Consider the following 19,905-nt stretch of genomic DNA (forward strand, 5'->3'; position numbering starts at 1 on the left):
ATAAAAATACACCTGCTGGATCAAGGCAGTGACCCATCTAGTCCAGTGTCCTATTCTTACAGTGGCCAACCAGATGCCTGTGGGAAGTCGGTAAGCAGGATGTGAGCTCTCTCTCCTGCTGCAGTTTCCAGCAACTGGCATTCAGAAGCATGAATGCTGCCTCTTGACTGTGAATGAAGGACTTAACCATTGGGGTTTGTTGCCTTATCCTCCATGAAGCTGTCTAATCCTCTTCAAAGCCATCACAAGTTGGAAGCCATCACTGCCTCTTGTGGGAGCAAAGTCCATACTTTCACTATGTGCTGTGTGAAGTGCTTTCTTCTGTTTGTCCTAAATCTTCCAAGGTTCAGCTTTATTGGATAGCCCCAAGTTCTAGTATTATGAGAGGAGAAAAACTTTACCCACTTCCACCTCTTACTCACTTTTTTCTCTAAACTAGAAAGATCCAAATGTTGTAACCTAATGGAGTTTCTCCATCCCTTTGATAATTTTGGCTGCCCTTTCCCAACTCTACCATTTGCTTTATGAGGTGAGGTGACCAGAAGTCTACACAATATTCCAAATGTGGTTGCACCAGAGATTTGTATAATGTACACCATTTGTAGTTTATTTTTGTAGCTGGGAATTCTTAGATGTCCCTCATACAAAAGCTTTCTCATGTTTGAGAAAGCACTCTATTAACATAATGAGTCCCCTGTCTGCAGAATTGTTATATCAAACAGATTTATTGTTATATATAACAAAAAACAATCGTCCACACACCCATTATCTGATAAAACACCTCTTCCAAGCAACATTCTCACAGCTTGCTGTTTTCTTCACCTTGTTTTCCATCGAGGTGTTTGCGGAAGAAGGTTTGAATCTGACCCCATGCATCCACCTGTGCTGCGGCATGAGCCCTGGGCTCCCCTCCCCAGATCGCTGGTCTGCCCACCAAGAGATGCATTGAAGCTGCGCACATAGGAAAATATGGAGGCTCAATATAATGTCCTGCTCCAGGATAGCAAATTATCTCAGGTTTTTCTTTTCCATGAGCCTGTAGCCGCTTGGAGGCTTCCACAGCAAAGAACTCGCTCTTAAAGTTGTGGTCATCTTGACCTACGATGAAGAGGAAACGTCCTTCAGCCTTCTCCAGTGGAATAAAACTTTGGCGATCAGGGCCCTCAAGTGGGTTGTTCAGGATATCCAAAATGTCAGCAACACCAGACTTGTCTAATTTGAGCCGCTCTGCATTGAAACCAAGAGGTGGAATGGTGATGTCCTTGTAGTGCAGTGGCACAGCTATATTGGCCACAGAGCCATTAATAGTGACTGTAACAGTGACACCCTTTAAGAAAGAGGCCATAGAGATACACAGGTCACCACCTTTTGAGTGTCCCAGCAGTCCAACTCCTGGACCTTTAACCTAAAGAGAAAGAAAGAAAGAAAGAAAGAAAGAAAGAAAGAAAGAAAGAAAGAAAGGTGAAACGAAAACAAGATACATACAGTATGTGCCCCTCCCCCCCCCACATGACTAAGCTGTGGGCAAAAGCTCATGCTGCTCACCCTTAGTTTGGCAAAAGAAAAAAAGCTGAGCTGAGGACCATTTCACATTTCAGAACAATTTATCACAGTGACTGTCCAAGGCTTGCCTGCTTTGGTTAATCTTTGCAGTCAAAAATGGAGAAAACTGTTGCTGTGGACTTTAACCTTTCAGTGTTTTTTTATTCCAGGAGCTTGGCACAAATAATGAATTTAAAATATTAGTGCAATACAAGTAAGCATGTGATGATCAGAGTTCAGCTCAGAGAATACTCTCAAATCAGCAATTCAGCAGCTCTCAGAATAAGAATACTATGGAATATATACTTCTGCATATACAGTGGTACCTCGGGATGTGAACGGGATCCGTTCCGGAGCCTTAGATGTGCTTCAAATGTATGGTGTGGTTCTACACACAAGACTTTCCAGTTTCAAATGTAGCACCCTCAGAAGCTTGCTATTTTTGTGAAGGCTGTCCACATATGGCCCTACCTTTGGATGTTTCAGCATATAGTTCAGAGCTTCTTCAAAATACTCCAGATGAAATTCCTTCATATCTCTGGGAAGATCTTCATAAGAATAATAGGCCAATGCTAATGTTACAAAGCCATAATTGGCCAGCAGACAGGCTCGGTATTCTGGAAGTCCTCCTCCAGTTCCTGAAATATCAATGATTCCAGGAAAGGGACCATCACCTATAAAAGACAGAACGAAGTTGCATTATCTTTTTTAGACTTCTTTAGAATTCACCTTATTGAAAAGAAAGCCTAGCATGGAATCACATAATTTTAGTTTTGGAAGGGACCTTGGAGATAATTTAACTCTGACCACTTGGGTTGAAAAGACCCTTGTTGATGACCCACTTTAATGGCGGGATCCTTCATAATACACTTTTCAAACCTGTTCATATTAGCAGATCAAAAGCAGAGAATGAGAGAGTTTGGAGTCTGAGATGCCAGTGAGTTGTTGTTGTTGAAACAAACCCACGATTCCAGGGAGCAAGGCTTGCTACGAAATACAAAGGAATAGGCAAGGTACAGGGCTAGCTCAGCACCATCATTAGACACAGTAGGGCAAATAATCAATTCTCTCTCTTTACACCTTTTAGTGTGGCCCCGGCCGGGACAACTTCCGCCTCACTTTATTTGTGAAATCTTTTAAGGTGCCACCAGACTTGTTTTATTGCCAACAAACTCCTGCAGCTCTTCCTTAATTGTGGGGTTTTTTTTGTTTGCTTGCTGGGTGCCATATCTTTCTCCCTTTCTGAGCAGGAAGAAGAGGAACCAGTTTACTACAGGATGGAGAAATCCAAGCTAGGGATGTGTGTGCCCTTCCAGAAGTCGTTCACCAAACCACTCCCATGATCTCTCTGAAACTAAACTCCGCTGCCTGGGACTAACGAGCTCTTTGAAATGCAACAACACGTGGGGGAGCCGCAGCTCCTCCACTCTGGCGTTGCGTGTCAACGACACGAAGCGCAGGAGCGTCTAGAAGGCCTTAAGAAGGCCAAGCGCGGGGCCGCTCACCCGGGGGCAGGAAGAGGGTGGCGCGGACCCGCCCGTCCCGCACGGGGATCCTCTGGACGCCGGCGCGCAGGAAGCCCCTCTCGTGGGCGCCCTTGGCGAGGACGCCTCCCGCGAGGCCCTCTCCGTGTCCCTCGAGCACCTCCAGCTCCAGGCGGAAGGGGCGCTGCACGTCGCGCTTCACCAGCCGCCTGAAGGGCGTGCGCGGCTTCAGCGCCCACAGCAGCCCCATGGGCTCCAGGCCGGAGAAGCTGCCGCCCTCCAGCGCCGGCGAGCGGCTCAGGTCCAGCTGCCCGCTGCCGTCCGCCCGGTAGAGCGCGAGCGACTCGAAGAGCTCCCCGACCTCGTCCTGCAGCGACGCCCGGAGCGTGACCTCTTGCTGGGGCCGCAGCCCCGACACCGAGATACCCAGCGGCTCGTCGAAGAGGCTCCGGCCGGCGGGGGAGAAGTCGATGCGGGCGTCCATGAGGGAAGCGCTAGTGGAGGCGGCGCTCTGAGCGGCTCGGCTTGGGCAGCTGCCGGGGAGGCGAAAGGCGCAGCGGGGTCTGGGACGCAGGCGGAGTCCCAGGCCGCGTCCCCAGAGCAGGCGCACAAATGAGGCCATGGCAGCGGAACGAGCTGTCAGCCTCAAGCAAATCAAGCGGCGGCGGCGCTACGTCTCGGGGTTTCAAATTACACAACAATTGTTTGGAAAGGAAATTCGTTGGGGGCGGAGGGAGGAGGCTGCCCTTCGCACAAGGCCTTTCCTCCTTCTGCCAAATGGTCACCGTGTAGTCCGAATCCACCGTGTCCTCTAACTTCTTCATTCAGTGGGGTTCATGGGCGTAGCCGGGATTTATATTGCGGGTGAGGCAGGGTCAGTGTCAGGGGGGCCATAACCGAGTTAGTTAAGTATTTCTATTTATTTACTTGATATTTATTTACTTGATAAATTTACTTGCCTCCCTTGGCTACGCCCATGGTGGGGTTTACCAGATTTAGATCCTGATCCTGAATCTGAATGGATATCTTAAAATTTAGAAAAAGTTGTTTATCCCTGAGGTGCAGGTGTAAGCCTTATCTCTCTGTCTCTCGTTTGCTTTCCTGTTGATTGCCATATTTGTTATATGTTGAAAATTAACAAAATACTGGTTTCGGAGGAAAAGCAAAATGGCCCCTCGCTCCCCACAACCAGAGTGTTGTAAACAGCCAGCCAGACATATCGCCAGGACAAATGCCAGTGAGCAAAAGTTGGCCTTCTGTATTTATTTAATGTAATGTATAATAAATGTCAGTTTGATGCACCCAACCTGAAGCATTCTGGAGATCTTCGACTAACTTGAATGCTGAAAACTTGTGCACTCTAAGGTAGTTCAATAAATGTTACTTCACTAGCTTTGTTTCTCTCCATGTTTAAAAAAACCAACAACAACTTGTGAAACAGCAGGTTTAATACCAAACAGCCAAAGGGGACTTAGCTTGGCAGCTCTATTTAAAACCAACAAATCAAAATTGACAGAATGTGAGTACATCATTTGTAGCCTGGCAACAACTGTACACAAGTAGAAGGGAGGTCTGAAGAGACAAGAATCTGATTTCTAATGTGCATGTATTTGCGATGTGCTCCTGCTCCTACAAGAGCAGATCTGTGAAAGCCATTCTGAAAGGTTAGTACAAACTTTTCAGTCTTCATAAAGAACAAGAAAAAGAAATACCCTGGAATCCAAAGAAGCAGGGATATGAAATTGGCTGAAGTTGAGAGTGGTTCACATAAAAACAGAGATTCTTGTACAATATTGCAATGTATATTTTCAAACTTAAACTTAACAAAAGATTGCAGAGAACAAAGAAGGTGACTGCCCACAGTGGCTTGTAGTAATTTAATGTAGAGACCTAAGTTCCTAATGATTGTAATCACAACATTTAAAAAAATGATTGTTGAAAACATTTCCATACAGTAGCAGGAATTAACGTAGCATATTGTATAAATATTACTGTATTTTCTCAAGTTTAACACTCACCTTTTCTGGCCAAATTACAATGTGAAAATTAAGGGTGTGCATTAGATTCGATGGCACATTTACATTGGCCAGCAAATACATTTTTTGGTTTCAAGGTTTTGAAAATTGAGGTGCGCATTAGATTCGATGGCACATTAGACTCACGTAAATGTGGTATGTTCTGAAACATGGATGTTACTTTAAGAGAAGACAGCAAAAACATTTTGGGGCACCTTAAAGATTTACAGACTGGCTATATGATTAAGAAGTAAGCCCCATTAAGGCTAGTGGGGTTTCTTCTCAGGTGTAGATTGCAGCCTCATTGTGGCATAAGTGTTATGAGAGGAAGTGAGCACTAAAAGAGGAAAGAACAGGGTTATAAACTAGGATAAATGCATAATTTTAATCAATAAAATTAATATTTAATGTAGTTAAAAATTCCTAATAACTCATCATGAATAAGTTTTCCTTGAACCATAGATCCTTACATTATTCCAGCTCATGTATTCCAGGCAGAAACAAGTCCTGCAGGGTGCAAAGCTGACAGCAATAACATTTGCAAGTAAGAAATGTTAATAGCACTTCGGATTGGATTAGGGTACTGAAGGAAAAGCAATATTTGTGGACAAGAACTGACAATGTCAAGTGCACAATAATAGGATAGAAATCTTACCTCTTGATGCGGAAAGGGATAACTATTGTCAGCACAGTGCATGTTGTACAAGTTTAATAGTCACTTGGAAGAAAGAAAAATATTTTTTGTTTGTGTGCCAGGGCAAGTTATGCTTAGTTTAATATCAGAGATTCACAGCAGCAGCCGAATGACATTTACTTGGACTAGGACTTTTTTTTAAAGCTAGTGCTGCTGTAGCTCCAGCAGCTTCAGCAGAGCAATGGTTTAAACACAGACAGGGTAATTTGTAGGTTGTACTGTAGAGTAATAGGCTATCGAAGCAGTACTCCTAGGATCCCAAGTGCCAACATGACATGAGTTTTAACCCATTCTGGAGCATGCCTTGGTGACAAAGAGGTGACACTAGGCTGGTGAAGCAATATGATAACATAGTGAATGATAATTTCCCACTACTCTCTTTCTGCTTATAAAGAGCCAGAAGTAGAGAACAGCAGATGGGCTTCATTTTGTCTGCCTTGAATAAGCCTTTTCAGATGAGATCTTCCCCAGTTTGCATCTGTATTAGAATTGTGTTAAAATAGGTTTTTTATTGTTGTTTGATGCCCTGGGTTTCTTTGGTAGGAAGGGTAAGATACAAAATAAATCATGCATGATAGCATCTTCTCCTCCTTCCACATCACATTGCATCCACCATCAAAGGTAAATAGGTCATCATGGAGATTCAACGATATCAGCATTCTGCAGTGATAGCCTGTTTGGGGAAGAATTGTGGTGTTGGGTGTTTGCTTGAATCAGACTTCCTCAACCTCGACCCTCCAGATGTTTTGAGACTACAGTTCCCATCATCCCTGACCACTGGTCCTGTTAGCTAGGGATCATGGGAGTTGTAGGCCAAAAACATCTGGAGGGCCGAGGTTGAGGAAGCCTGGTTTGAATCTTAAAAGAATGGTCTTTTACAATCTGATAGGGTTATTTATTTTCTCTCTGTGGTTTAGGAAAAGCTTGAGTGTCCCCTCAGAAAACAGCGGGATGTCTGTTTTTTTACACAGCCATTAAGTCTAACTTCTAAAGATTTATGAAAAGTTAGCCACTAGTGAGGAGCCTCACCAGTCTTGAAAGGATGGAAATACCAACTTTTTTCAAGAGCAAAAATCCCTTCCCCCTTGAGTCTAGTCTGAAGGCCAGAGTTGACAGACACAGCTTGCCATCTCGCAAGGCAATGCTGTCTGCAATGAGGGCAAAAATGCCTTTCATGTACCAGAGAGATGTTTGTCATGCTGAAGAGCACTATTCAGAATACCGGAAACAATGCCTCCAGAATGCAGCCAAGAACCTATATTTTTCTAAAGAAGCTGTTTACCACAGAGGGGCAATGCTTCAGTCCTTTAAGGACTATGACCCCAGGGGATTGTATGATTTTTCCAGTGTCATTCAGAGAAAAGAAAGTGAAAATGTTGTTGTTAAGAAGCAAAGGCGACCAAGTAGGCTCAAACCTTTGAAGAAATTACAGTCCCTGGAAATGAAGCCAGACACGCCTCCTCCCAAGGAAACCACCGCTGATGTTCCTGTCTGCATGGAAGAGCTTATATGGAAAGCCAAGGTAGAAAGCACACTTTCAGAGCCAAGTCTCCTGGTACCTATTCCACCTCCTCCCCCTCCTCCTTCTTGTGAACCTCCTTACACACAGGCGTTCCTCACAGAACCTCATGAGATGTTAGGAGACTTGACAATCAAGAGGTCAAAAGCAAGACCCCAGGGCACCACACTCCATGAGCCAGATCATGGGGACCTGAGGTGGGAAGGAACAATGTTGGTGAAGTTAAACAAGGCTACAGCTCAATTCATTGTGAATAATCAGCCCACCTGGGGAGGCTGGGTTCAGGGTAAGCCACCAGGTTTCAAGAAGCAAAAATATAACTGGGAAAGCATCAGGTACGTGCTTCCTGATGAAAGTGATGTGGAATTACTGGATCAGATTCAGGCTGAGGATACAGTAGTGAAAGGTCAGATTCAAATTCAAATAGATGAAGAGAAGAAACCGGAGACACCTCTCTCTGCTTATTATTACAGGTAAGGCAAATAAATACCTGTTGTACTGGAGCATCAAGCTGTGTTACATTTAGATGCTAATCTCATTATTTGGAAACATGCCTCATGGGATTGTGATCTTAGGTTTAGCCCTATAAAAAGTAAAGGGTAAAGGGACCCCTGACCATTAGGTCCAGTAGCGGACATCTCTGGGGTTGCGGCGCTCATCTCGCTTTATTGGCCGAGGGAGCCAGCGTACAGCTTCCGGGACATGTGGCCAGCATGACTAAGCCACTTCTGGCGAACCAGAGCAGCACACAGAAACATTGTTTACCTTCCCGCCGGAGCAGTACCTATTTATCTACTTTCACTTTGACGTGCTTTCGAACTGCTAGGTTGGCAGGAGCAGGGACTGAGCAACAGGAACTCACCCCGTCACAGGGATTTGAACCACTGACCTTCTGATCGGCAAGTCCTAGGCTCTGTGGTTTAACCCACAGCGCCACCCGCGTCCCTTAGCCCTATACATTTTTGCAAAAAAAGCTGCTCTTTCCCCTCACTTTCCAATGTTCATTTGAAGGATGATGGGACAAAATATGGGTTTCTGTGACACCCCTGTGAAGGCCATTCCAGTGGCGTAGCGTGGGTTGTCAGCACCCGGGGCAAGGCAAGTAATTTGCGCCCCCTAACCCGTGGATTTTAGCACTCCAGTGCGAGCACGCCCCCCCAGATGTTGCGCCCGGCCCCCCTGCACCCCACACGCTGCGCCACTGGGGCTGGGGGCGAGCGAAGGAGCCAAGGACCCCCCCCAAAGGCTTAGCAGGAATTTATTAAATTTATTATTTGCGGAGCCCCCGCGGGCCGAGGCAGCCGAAGCCCCCTCCCCTCGGGCGCCTCCCCGCCCCTTCCTCTCCTTGGGCTGTAGGTGGAGCTCCAGATCCGGGCTTGGCCAGCGCCTCTCCTCCTCCCGGCCGGGTCCGGGGGCTTCCAGTCGTCCTCGCCCCCCCCCCCCCGCGGCTGAGAGCCGGAGCCAGCGGCGCCCCCTTCTGCCGGGAGACCCTCGCCTGCCCGCTGGCTTCCTCTCGGAGGGTTTTGGGGAGCACAGGGCGCGGCGAGGCCCCTCGGAGCTCTCCTCCCTCCCAGTCGACAGAAGCAGCCGCCGCCTGTGGCTGGGCCGAGGGGATGGCGGCGGCGTCAGGGTGCGGAGGCTGCCCGTGCCGGGCCAGGCGTCGGTGGCGGCGTCGGCGCTGCTGCAGCGGCTGCTCCCCGTGTGAGCAGTGAGCAGAGCGCAGCCGCAGCAGCGGCGGGGGGGCGCGCGCGCTAGGGCGCAAGGATGGCGGTGGCGGCGGGGAGCCCGGCGGAGGAAGGAACTTGTCCCTTCCCTCTGGACTCGCGCCCCCCCAGATGTTGCGCCCGGTGCGGCCGGCACCCCTGGCACCCCCCACGCTACGCCACTGGGCCATTCTATGGGTAATTACCGTAGCTAAGTAAAAATAAACAATGTATGATTACAAACAGTTATAAAACAGCCTAAAAATTAATAGATGAGTTTTTAAAAACGCAAAATGGACACATATGGCAGAAAGTTACTCATCCAGCTGGGAAAGCTGGTCAGAACAAAAATGCCTTCAATTGCTACTAGATATTGCAAATATTTGTTGCCCTGCTCTGAGTTACTATGGAGCAGCTTTCTGCGCTTTTTGGAGCTTGAAGGAGACTTCATTACCCCGTATCAGTTTTTTCAAAGGGAACACAGAATCAGTTATTTGAGCACAGTCTGTTTTGTTCAAAACCACCATGGTGCTCTCAGAAACCTACTTAGCGACCACCAAGGCCTCCTAATGTTTTAATGCATTTTTTAATTGATGGTTGCCTTCTTGGTTGGGGAAGGTGCCTGTTTTTGGGGAGTGGGCATTGCTTGCTTGTTTTACTGTGTTTTTTGTGGGAGGGTATTTTAGTTGAGGGGAGTGTGTTGCTTGTTTTGGGTGGAGGTACTGAACATTACTAGTTTTTCTTCTGTGAAATTGGTGTTTTGTGGTACTGCAACACTTTCTCAGAATTCCAAAAAGGCTGGGGAACCCCTACATTAAAAGGATGACCTGGAATAGAAAAGAAACAAATAAATGGCCAGAATAACACTAGAAAAGTATTGTATATATTCGTACCCCGCCTTTTCCCCTGACAGGGGCTCAAGGCAGCTTACAGATAAAATAAGACCAGCCAAAAACATAGAAACAATTAAACATTAATAGAATTAAAACTATCAATAAATAGAGCACAGCATCAGCCCTTTCATTAAAACAACCAGTTCCCAAAATCCTGTTGGATTAAGAATGTGTTCACCTGCTGGCCTCAGGTTCTCCTTTTAATAAACAAAGGTAATAAAGTAGGTCACAATTCAGTAAACCCTGTCCTATTTGCAAAAGATCTTACGAGAATAATACTCTGAAGGAGGAAGAGTGTCAGATAAAAGGGGCAGTAATTTCTAAATGAAGCATTTACTACATTTGCTATGCTGTAACCCTCCCTGGGGAAAAATAAGAAATGTAGTATTATTATCAACAATGCTGCTGGTGTAAGCTGAGGTTGCTGAGATCATGTATGTAAAATGCTTTAAGCAACTTGGCAACAGCAGTTATTTTTGTATATATTGGGTCCATATAACTTGTGGCTCCCCAAGCCAAATGTGCCTGTATTGAGTGGTGTTTCTGCAGACCCTGGCAGACAGCAAAGGCATGCGATTCACTGAGGCTGGGGCTTAAGGGATGCTAACCAAGCAACCAAACTGAAAAATAATTGTTTGGGTTTTAGGGCAAGTGCCAAAAAAGCAAGAGGCTAGGCTGTTTCTCCACCATCACTCTAGATTCGCCCCCCTCCTTTTTTTAAGATGGATTCTTTGCAGCGTTTACATATACTTGACACTGGGCACGTTGGGAGGCAGAACTCTGTTTTCTGACAGGTCACACTGAGTTCTGTTCCCAAACTTGCCTGAGACCAGTGCTTTTTTCTAAAAAAAAATGGGGTACTCTCATTTTCCTACTCATATTGAAATACTGCCCCTCAGTGAGGCCAAACTTAGATTCACAAAATGTTGAGGGGTATGCTTACCCCTGCGTCCCCCCAGAAGAAAGCACTACTTGAGACAGCTAACCTTTTATGCCAGTGTGGTCCCCCTCTGGGCTTTGCTCAAGGGCCCTTCCTAGGTACCCAAATTCTTTACTTCAAGAATTGACAACCCTACCTGGTAGGCTTCCATATGTGTGTGATGACCTGCGTTCTTGTTCTGAGTGAATTGAAAATTGTACAGTGCTCTTAGCTCGAAGTATGCTTCTCATTTCGCAGGGGGCCATCTTTCCACATGAGAAGGCGTGGTGTGGAAGATTCAGTTGATATAAACAAAACTGCGGATGAAATATCAAAGAAGGATCTCAGACATCTGGCACGTACTAAACTTCGAGAACGGTTGAGCGCCCGGGTTGGAAAGTACTCATACACTACCCAGAATGTGTTTGAACAAGAGCTCTATTTTGGTAGGTAGAACTATAATTCCTTTTGCTTAGCATTGTATAGATACGAACGATCCAAGCATTATTTGGATCCAAGATTACTTGCACAAAGATCAACTGCATTGGATCAACTGTGGGATTCATACAATCACAGCTCAATACATTTCTGGTGATGCTTGGTAGCCTGTGCATATCCTGTCATTTTTCTGCCATCCCATCCTAAGTTGCTCCCTGTCACATTTTTAAATATTATACGTAGCTGAGTCCAGGAAAATTAGGAGAGAACTATTTGTATGCACTTATTTTGTGCGTTCTAATGGTCAGGGGTCCCTTTAAAAAGAGAAGGGATGCGGGTGGCGCTGTGGGTTAAACCACAGAGCCTAGGACTTGCTGATCAGAAGGTCAGTTCGAATCCCCGTGACAGGGTGAGCTCCCGTTGCTCGGTCCCTGCTCCTGCCAACCTAGCAGTTCAAAAGCACTTCAAAGTGCAAGTAGATAAATAGGTACCACTCCGGCGGGAAGGTAAACGGTGTTTCCGTGCACTGCTCTGGTTCGCCAGAAGCGGCTTGGTCATGCTGGCCACATGACCCGGAAGCTGTACGCCAGCTCCCTCGGCCAATAAAGCGACATGAGTGCCGCAACCCCAGAGTCGGTCACGACTGGACCTAATGGTCAGGGGTCCCTTTACCTTTACCTGTTTTGTGCGTTATTTCAGTTTTATTCTCATCTACCTTTAAAGACCTCAGCAACCTTGGGAAGGCTGAATTATAATGATCAGACTATGGCCTCCCAGTAAGCTTTGTGTCTGTGCTGTGATTTGAACTCCCCAGGACTCCCCCAAGTCTATTCTAGAGGTACAATGTGATGCACTCCAAATGTTGTGGACTACTTTTCCCATCACCTTGCCAACAAAGGTCCGTATAGTTAAAGCCATGGTTTTCCCAGTAGTGATGTATGGAAGTGAGAGCTGGACTATAAAGAAGAAGAAGAAGAAGAAGAGTTTGGATTTGATATCCCGCCTTTCACTCCCCTTCAGGAGTCTCAAAGCGGCTAACATTCTCCTTTCCCTTCCTCCCCCACAACAAACACTCTGTGAGGTGAGTGGGGCTGAGAGACTTCACAGAAGTGTGACTGGCCCAAGGTCACCCAGCAGCTGCATGCGGAGGAGCGGAGACACGAACCCGGTTTCCCAGATTACGTGACTACCGCTCTTAACCACTACACCACACTGGCTGAACACTGAAGAATTGATGCTTTTGAATTATGGTGCTGGAGGAGACTCTTGAGAGTCCCATGGACTGCAAGAAGATCAAACGTATTCATTCTTAAGGAAATCAGCCCTGAGTGCTCACTGGAAGGACAGATCGTGAAGCTGAGGCTCCAATACTTTGGCCACCTCATGAGAAGAGAAGACTCCCTGGAAAAGACCCTGATGTTGGGAAAGATGGAGGGCACAAGGAGAAGGGGACGACAGAGGACGAGATGGTTGGACAGTGTTCTCAAAGCTACAAACATGAGTCTGACCAAACTGCGGGAGGCAGTGGAAGACAGGAGTGCCTGGCGTGCTCTGGTCCATGGGGTCACGAAGAGTTGGATACGACTAAACAACTAAACAACAACAACTTTTACCATGAGATCCAGCCAGCATAGCCAGTGGTCAAGGATGATGGGAGTTGCAGTCCTCAACATCTGGAGGGCATGACATTGACTATTCTTACTGTAACCCCTACACCACACTGCCTTTCATATGCCACCATAAAGTTCTGGGCAACAGGAACTGGATCATCCCTATCTAGTTGTGGTTTCTTTTGTCTTCTGTGTGTATTTAGGGTCAGCCAAAATTGTCCATCAAAAGACCAAGAAGGATCTTATTGTTATGGATAATCATTATGAATATTATAAACAGCTCCAGCAATGCTACCCAAGGCCTCCAGAGGTCTGGAGCTTCATGCCACCAAAAAAGACAGGTAAGAGGCGATTACGTACTTGTTCCATCCCACGGGTCCAAGTACAGACTGGGACAAAGAATTGACAGATGCACTGAAGGATCCAGCTGTAAGGATTCCAAAGAAAGAGGCACAGAATACCAGAGTGATCACTTCTAGGGCTTTAGGATAAGAGACATGTCAAGAGACTTACATACAGCAATGCAGGATTCCTTGTCGTGCCTCTCCACTCTGTCTTTGGGTGACTAGGAAGGAAACCAGCATGGGAAGGGGGGGAGGCAGACAGACGGATGGAAGGAAGAGGAGGGGAGGTGGAGCAGAGCAGGTGGACCCTGATGGCCACAGAGGAAGTCACCAACGGTGTGTGAAAGGCAATGACAAGCAAACTTTTTGAGTTTCTGGTCCATGGTCTCTCCTGACTTTGGAGGTGTTGATACAGCTCCTTGCCAAGGGCACAAGGGAGCCAAGGTACACCTTAGCCTATTCAGTGTTTTCTGAGATGGATCACTCCTCCTGCTCTCTGCACAGGGAGGGCCATGTTAATCTTTATACTGCATTCTTCTACCTTTCAGTGGGAAGCTCCCCTCCCCTCAGTTATCCCTTCCACCTCCATCGTTCTGCCTGGAACTGAGGTCCAGCGCCGAGGGCCTTCTGGAGGTTCCCTCGCTGCAAGAAGCCAAGTTACAGGGAACCAGGCAGAGGGCCTTCTCGGTAGTGGCGCCCGCCCTGTGGAACGCCCTCCCACCAGATGTCAAAGAGAAAAATAACCACCAAACTTTTAGAAGGCATCTAAAGGCAGCCCTGTTTAGGGAAGCTTTTAATAGGTTATTGCATTTTAGTGTTTTGTTGGAAGCTGCCCAGAGTGGCTGGGGGGACCCAGCCAGATGGGCGGGGTATAAATAATAAATTATTATTATTTTATTATTATTATGGCAGTGGTGGGCCTTGGGGTCTCAAATTTCAGCATGCCCTGTGTGATGGCAAAATTCGGCACGCCCCACCCCTCACCTTCCGTAGCTGCCTGTGGTGCTCCTGAGGCTCCTTGCCCAGTACAACCAAACTGGTCACACTCCCCTAAATCCGCCTCTGGTTGTGGTCCTGTCTCCTCTGCAGGAACAGGACTTTTGGGGAGCTGTAGTTCCTTATAAAGCCAATTGTTGTTCCTTCTGCTTTACTTTCTCTATACTAAATAGGATTGAAAGAGAGCCTGGCTGTTTTTTTTAAAAAAAACCTTACTTGATTTCACAAAGCGAATGAATTTTCCTAATAATAAAAATCCTTAATTGATTGGTCTGGTTCGACTTACTTGAATTAATTTATTGTTGGGCCATCAGCCATCTTTCTCAATTATTTTATAAGCTAGTGCTGCAAATCTCCACATGTGAGCTGGTAGTATTTTCAAGGTTGAAATAGTCTCGGTGTTTAACCCTGTTCCAGTTTTTCTTTCTGTGTCCATTCATGTCAATGTTGGCAAGGGTTAGTATGGATTGCTACTAACCAATTTCCACTGAAACGCTGCTGCTTCAGTTCATAGGGTGCAGAAGGGAGCCATCCATTGGGCAGCGCTTCCCTCTGTCATTGAACACTTCACCAAAGGGAGCGAAACCGAATCCCTTGAACCAGCTAAAAGAGAGAGAAGATATTTGTACGGAGAGACTGATCTGGATTTGTCTGAGGAAATCTGTATCCGTAAGACTATGCTGGAACAGTGGAAGGCTGCTTGGAAATACGGTGGGTATTTTATTGTCCATAGGCCATTAAAATAACGACTGTTTTCCTACTGATTATCATTACTATGGCCAATAGTGGTTAGATGACATAACTAACTTGTTTCATTAGATCAGCTGATAAAAGCTTGCAAACTCACATATTTGCAATGGATATTCACACCTATGGGTTTTATTGTGACCTTTTTTGTTCCCTTTTTTGTAAATATTTTAAATTAATTTTCAAGTAATAATATTCTAATTGGTAACAAATCAGATCACATCTTGCTACTTCATAAAACAAACAATAAAGCCACTTATACATTCCAAATTTAAAAATTTCAAGGGGACTTCCCATGTTCTGGATGTCTGGAGAAAATCTCTTTCAGTTATTCCTGCATTCATCTCTCTTGTTTCCCCCCAGTTTAATAAGTCCTATCTTAACCCATTGTTTTATCTTCACAGTCCTGGTGTATGACTCTATATCATGTCCAACAAATCCATATTTCTATTAACATGCAGGAGGCAGTTTATTCTGTGTTGTTTTCCTTCAGTTGATTTTCAGCATAGTCCTCTCAGTGGCCCCATCTTTCATGTCACTATTTTATCTTTCAGGCTCTGGGCTCTCTCCCAACTCTCTCAGCACATGCCAACTCTCCTTCTTTTGATAGGATTTATGGCGCAGCAATCTTTGAGTTTTTAATGAGTTAGTATTCCAAATATGAGTCTCCCATGGTGTTCCAAATTAGTGTTCCAAGTTAGTGTTCCAAATGTGAATCTTCCATCAAAAAGCAATGCCATGGGGTATATTTCAATAATTGTTTGGAGATTGTTTAGTTTAGCTCCTCTAAGATCCAAGCCAGCCAAAATCAAAGATTCACCCTCACTTTCACATTATACCATATATTAAAAAGAAAACTCCGTGCAAGCAAATACAGGTATTTTATGTGACATATTGCCCCAATTATGATCTGTTGAATATCCTCAGCTCCCCCTGGGGGAGGCCGTTTCTTTTTCTCCTGCGCCACAGCCGCCGTGTGACATTTTTCTTCTCAATGCTCAGGTCCACGATGGCATTCAGCAACTATAGAAGGATTAATCAGAGACTTGGCAGATGTGCACATTCAAAATCGGGTCAATGCTATACTCACCTGCGCAACTGCTGTGCTTGAGCGGCCCCACGAAGTCCACGATGCAAGTGATGAGTCAGGTATAAGCAGCTTCTATTGAAAACTGTTGTAACTTTTGTTGTGGTTTTTCTGGTATAGCAGGGCTGGTAAGGTGGCACAACTGTTTAGGACTGGAATACAGACTATCATGGATCCAAGTACCTCTGGTTTATAGACAAAACAGCTAGGGTGTCATCCTACCCAAATTAAGGAGAATGCTTAATTTAACACAGTGAGACTTACTTTCCAGTATATGATTGCACTATTAGGATTGTACAGTTGAAACCAACTAATCACACTGCTCCAAATATTTGGACCATATTGTCTGAATGACTAGGTGCCAACGTTGTAGGGTGAAAAGCACTGTCTTTTACTTTGGGTTCTTGGCCAAATCATAGAATCCCCCCCCCCATCTTCCTCAGCAGTTATGCCTTCTTCTGTCAGAATGGGAAGGCTTTTTTTGGAATGAATACTTGAGAACCTTTCTGAAATCATCAGAGGACAGGGTCTTGAGAGTGCCATGCAGTGGTACCTCGGGTTAAGAACTTAATTCGTTCTGGAGGTCCGTTCTTAACCTGAAACTGTTCTTAACCTGAAGCACCACTTTAGCTAATGGGGTCTCCTGCCGCCACCGCACGATTTCTGTTCTCATCCTGCAGCAAAGTTCTTAACCCGAGGTACCATTTCTGTTTTTGTTTTGTTTTTAAAAATAATTTTTTATTGATTTTCATTAAACATACATTCATTATACAAATGAATCTCACATATATCTTTGGCTCTGCCGAGCTTCAGACTTCCCTCCACCCCTTCGGTAAGTATTGTACATTTTCTTACATCACGTATTCTGTTTGTTTATCTGGTTGACCATATGCTGTTAGAGTTAGTCTAACCCTGCCAGTGTCTTTAAGGTTTTACAATTATCTCTTATATACACCAAATATTTATTCCAACTTTCTTAAAACATCTGTTCGTCCTGGTCTCGTATTTTCCCTGATAATCTGGCCAATTCTGCGTAATTCATCATTTTAACCTGCCATTCAATAATAGTAGGTATTACATCTGTTTTCCAATTTTGGGCCAACATATTGCACTGTTTTGAATGCCACCATTCCTTTTTCCTCTTCCCCCACTCCACCCACTCCATTTGTGTGAACTTTGGAAGCTAAGGATTAGTCAAAGAATGAACGAACAATGTGAAAGACAGAAGGTCCAAAGGGCAAAAGTTCCAGCTATTTCTAGTTAACTGCTATCAGCATGATTTTATGATCCATCTGTACCAGGAAGGGTATCAGACAAAGTACACCAATTTAGCCATTTAGATTCCTGGATTTTTAGTACAGTGGTACCTCTGGTTACATACGCTTCAGGCTACAGAACTATGTTGGCTGAGGTACTATATCTGGGTTAGCGGAGTCTGTAACGTGAAGTGTCTGTAACCCGAGGTACCACTGTACTGTTTTCATAGTGAGCATATTTATAAAATGAGTGCTTACTGACCATCAATAAAAGAAACATCTTATTATTAAAAGCTGGCATAATTTCTGCATAGGAAGGCAAAAATATTTACATGTGAATGTTCTGCTCTTTCTTTCAGTAATAGGGATAGAAACTGGTGGCAAGAATTTAGAAGTTGAAGATATACCAAAGAAAATACAGCCTTTGCTTAGAAATACATTGTTTGATAAGGATGCTCATGTGAGAATGGCTGCTGCTGTGGGCTTCTACGCCATGGGGGAGTGGAATCCAGTGGCACAGTCCATCATGAAGGATGCTCTGATAAATGGTTAGCAAAATAACTTTCCTCTTCCTTCCATATAGGAACTGTTTTGTGGATATCAAGCATCTCCAAAGCCATGAAAACATTTTCTCTGACAAAGAATATTCAAAAAGAAGTCAGACTAGGGCCCAAATCCACCTATAGTTAGGCTATAAATCTACATGCATGTGCCTGGGAACTCAATGGGGCTTACTTCTGAGTATACACGTATAAGATTGCACTGTCAGTCACAGCTAAAGCTGCAATACAAAGCCCTGATCTGCCGGGCTAGAAGGCGTTTGGTTGAGGCAGAAGTGTCCCTCTGCACAGCCCAGACTGGCTCTGCTGGCCTTTGATGGGGCCACTGTGGAGTGTCTCAGTACACCTTCTTCTTCTTCTTTGGCAATCACTCGTAGTCAAGTAAGATTGTCTTCCATATACATGGTTTTAAAAGTGAGTCCATAAGTGACTGTGGAGGCCAATTCTGGACCCACACGTCCTTCCACAGTGGGGACATAGGTTTCCGGGTGGGAGTTGATCATGGTGAGGGTTTGCCAAACGTGCCTTCCTCTTAGAGCATTTCTACCTTTCATCCTGAGTTCAAGCATCTTCAAAACCCATGACACCTTTGGTAAAGGCTGTTCTTCACTTAGAGCACTCACAGGCCAGTGTTTCCCAGTTGTAATAATAATAATAATAATAATAATAATAATAATAATAATAATAATAATAATAATAATAATAATAATTTATTTGTACCCCGCCCATCTGGCTGGGTTTCCCCAGCCACTCTGGGCGGCTTCCATAGAAACCAAAAAACACTAAAAATATCATACATTAAAAACTTCCCTGAACAGGGCTGCCTTAAGATGTCTTCTGAATGTCAGGTAGTTGTTTATCATTTTGACATCTGATGGGAGGGCGTTCCACAGGGCGGGCGCTACTAATTAATTAATTTTTATAATGAATGATTTTAGAATGTTGTTTATGTTGTACTTTTGTACTGTTTTATTGTTGTTAGCCGCCCTGAGCCCGGCTTCGGCTGGGGAGGGCGGGATATAAATAAAATTTATTATTATTATTATTATTATTATTATTATTATTATTATTATTATTACTACTACTACTACCGAAAAGGCCCTCTGCCTGGTTCCCTGTAGCTTTGCTTCTTGCAATGAGGGAACCGCCAGAAGGCCCTCAGCGCTGGACCTCAGCGTCTGGGCAGAACGATGGGGGTGGAGACGCTCCTTTAGGTTTATACTACATTTTTAAAAAAGATTTGCTTTGAGAGAGTCTTTGAACCTCTTTTGTTGACCACCAGCATTATGCTTACCATTTATAAGTTTGGAATAGAGTAGTTGCTTTGGAAGAGGATAATCAAGCTCAGTACACCAGCCCCACAGTGGTTCCTGGCAGAATGCCGCCTCCGCCTAAAAAGTGTAACTTTTTCAACAATCCTGCTGTGCTTACCAATCGCTTTCTTAGACTGCAAACACTCTAATAATTAAAAGTGGTGTGTGTATTAAGCTAAAAGTTTTATGTGTTCTTGCATCTGATCTGGGATGGCTAACCTGTGGCCCTTCAGATCTTATTGGACTCCAACTCCCACTGGCTCTAGTCAGCATGACCAGCCCCTAGGGATGATGGGAGCTGTAGTTCAGCGAGATCTGGAAAGTTCCAGGCTTCCCGCTACTGCATTAGACCAAGCTGGAATGAGAGTCTTTTTTTATAGAGCGTCATATTATATACTAGTAATTCTTTTGCTGTTAGGTAATAGTACAGACAGTTGGACTGCAGCTCAAGCCCTGGCAATGGAAGGCAATATAAGTTTCCATGTAGTGAAAAGGATCCTGACTCAAATTTTTGAGCAGAAGGATGATGCCACAGAAGACCAGGCTTGTCTTTTATTATCTCGACTCAGCCGACAAACAGTAAGTACCAAGGCTCAGGTGAAAGAACAAGCTGTAAACACACAACCATTGTGGCCTGCTGATATTTATTTGACTCAGGCTTGCCCACCACTGTTGAATACAGACACTGGACACTCTTTGTGGCACAAGGCATGCATGTTGCAGAAAAGACAGGCGTGAGACTTGTCGTTCTGCTTTGGTGGACTTGGGCCCATGGGGCAGGTTCA

At 45.0% G+C, this 19,905-nt stretch overlaps 2 protein-coding genes across 5 annotated transcripts in view; one reads left to right on the forward strand and one right to left on the reverse strand.

Annotated features, from left to right (window-relative positions):
• Positions 1 to 706: 706 nt before the first annotated feature.
• LOC309527501 (acyl-coenzyme A thioesterase 1-like) lies at positions 707 to 3,952 on the reverse strand. The gene is made up of 3 exons (XM_082214327.1): positions 3,048 to 3,952; positions 2,014 to 2,216; positions 707 to 1,405 (listed from the first exon to the last, which is right to left on the reverse strand). The coding sequence occupies exons 1-3, from the start codon at positions 3,646 to 3,648 to the stop codon at positions 800 to 802; spliced, it is 1,410 nt and encodes a 469-aa protein (XP_082070453.1). The 5' UTR covers positions 3,649 to 3,952; the 3' UTR covers positions 707 to 799.
• Positions 3,953 to 4,226: 274 nt separating this feature from the next.
• HEATR4 (HEAT repeat containing 4) overlaps positions 4,227 to 19,905 on the forward strand; it is a 37,570-nt gene continuing 21,891 nt past the window's right edge. Inside the window, exons 1-9 of one of the 4 annotated variants that reach the window (XM_082239499.1) lie at positions 4,227 to 4,690; positions 5,504 to 5,585; positions 6,653 to 7,727; positions 11,028 to 11,215; positions 13,021 to 13,158; positions 14,665 to 14,868; positions 15,907 to 16,053; positions 17,607 to 17,795; positions 19,539 to 19,699. In XM_082239499.1, the coding sequence (XP_082095625.1) occupies positions 6,778 to 7,727; positions 11,028 to 11,215; positions 13,021 to 13,158; positions 14,665 to 14,868; positions 15,907 to 16,053; positions 17,607 to 17,795; positions 19,539 to 19,699 (1,977 nt within the window). In that variant the 5' untranslated portion in view covers positions 4,227 to 4,690; positions 5,504 to 5,585; positions 6,653 to 6,777. The remainder of the gene's footprint in view (positions 4,691 to 5,503; positions 5,586 to 6,652; positions 7,728 to 11,027; positions 11,216 to 13,020; positions 13,159 to 14,664; positions 14,869 to 15,906; positions 16,054 to 17,606; positions 17,796 to 19,538; positions 19,700 to 19,905) is intronic. The other 3 variants (XM_082239501.1, XM_082239500.1, XM_082239502.1) reach the window with 3 other exon arrangements.

This window comes from Podarcis vaucheri (genome assembly GCF_965113315.1).
Source record: "Podarcis vaucheri genome assembly, chromosome: 1".
NCBI lineage: Eukaryota > Metazoa > Chordata > Lepidosauria > Squamata > Lacertidae > Podarcis > Podarcis vaucheri.

Bases quoted from the DNA above. Each gene is read 5' to 3' on its own strand.
- LOC309527501 (XM_082214327.1), bottom strand. From the start codon at position 3,648: ATGGCCTCATTTGTGCGCCTGCTCTGGGGACGCGGCCTGGGACTCCGC. The intron at 2,217-3,047 runs GTGAGCGGCCCC...TGTCTTTTATAG, and splicing joins CACCCTCTTCCTGCCCCCGG to GTGATGGTCCCTTTCCTGGA. The intron at 1,406-2,013 runs GTAGGGCCATAT...CTTTCTCTTTAG, and splicing joins ATATGCTGAAACATCCAAAG to GTTAAAGGTCCAGGAGTTGG.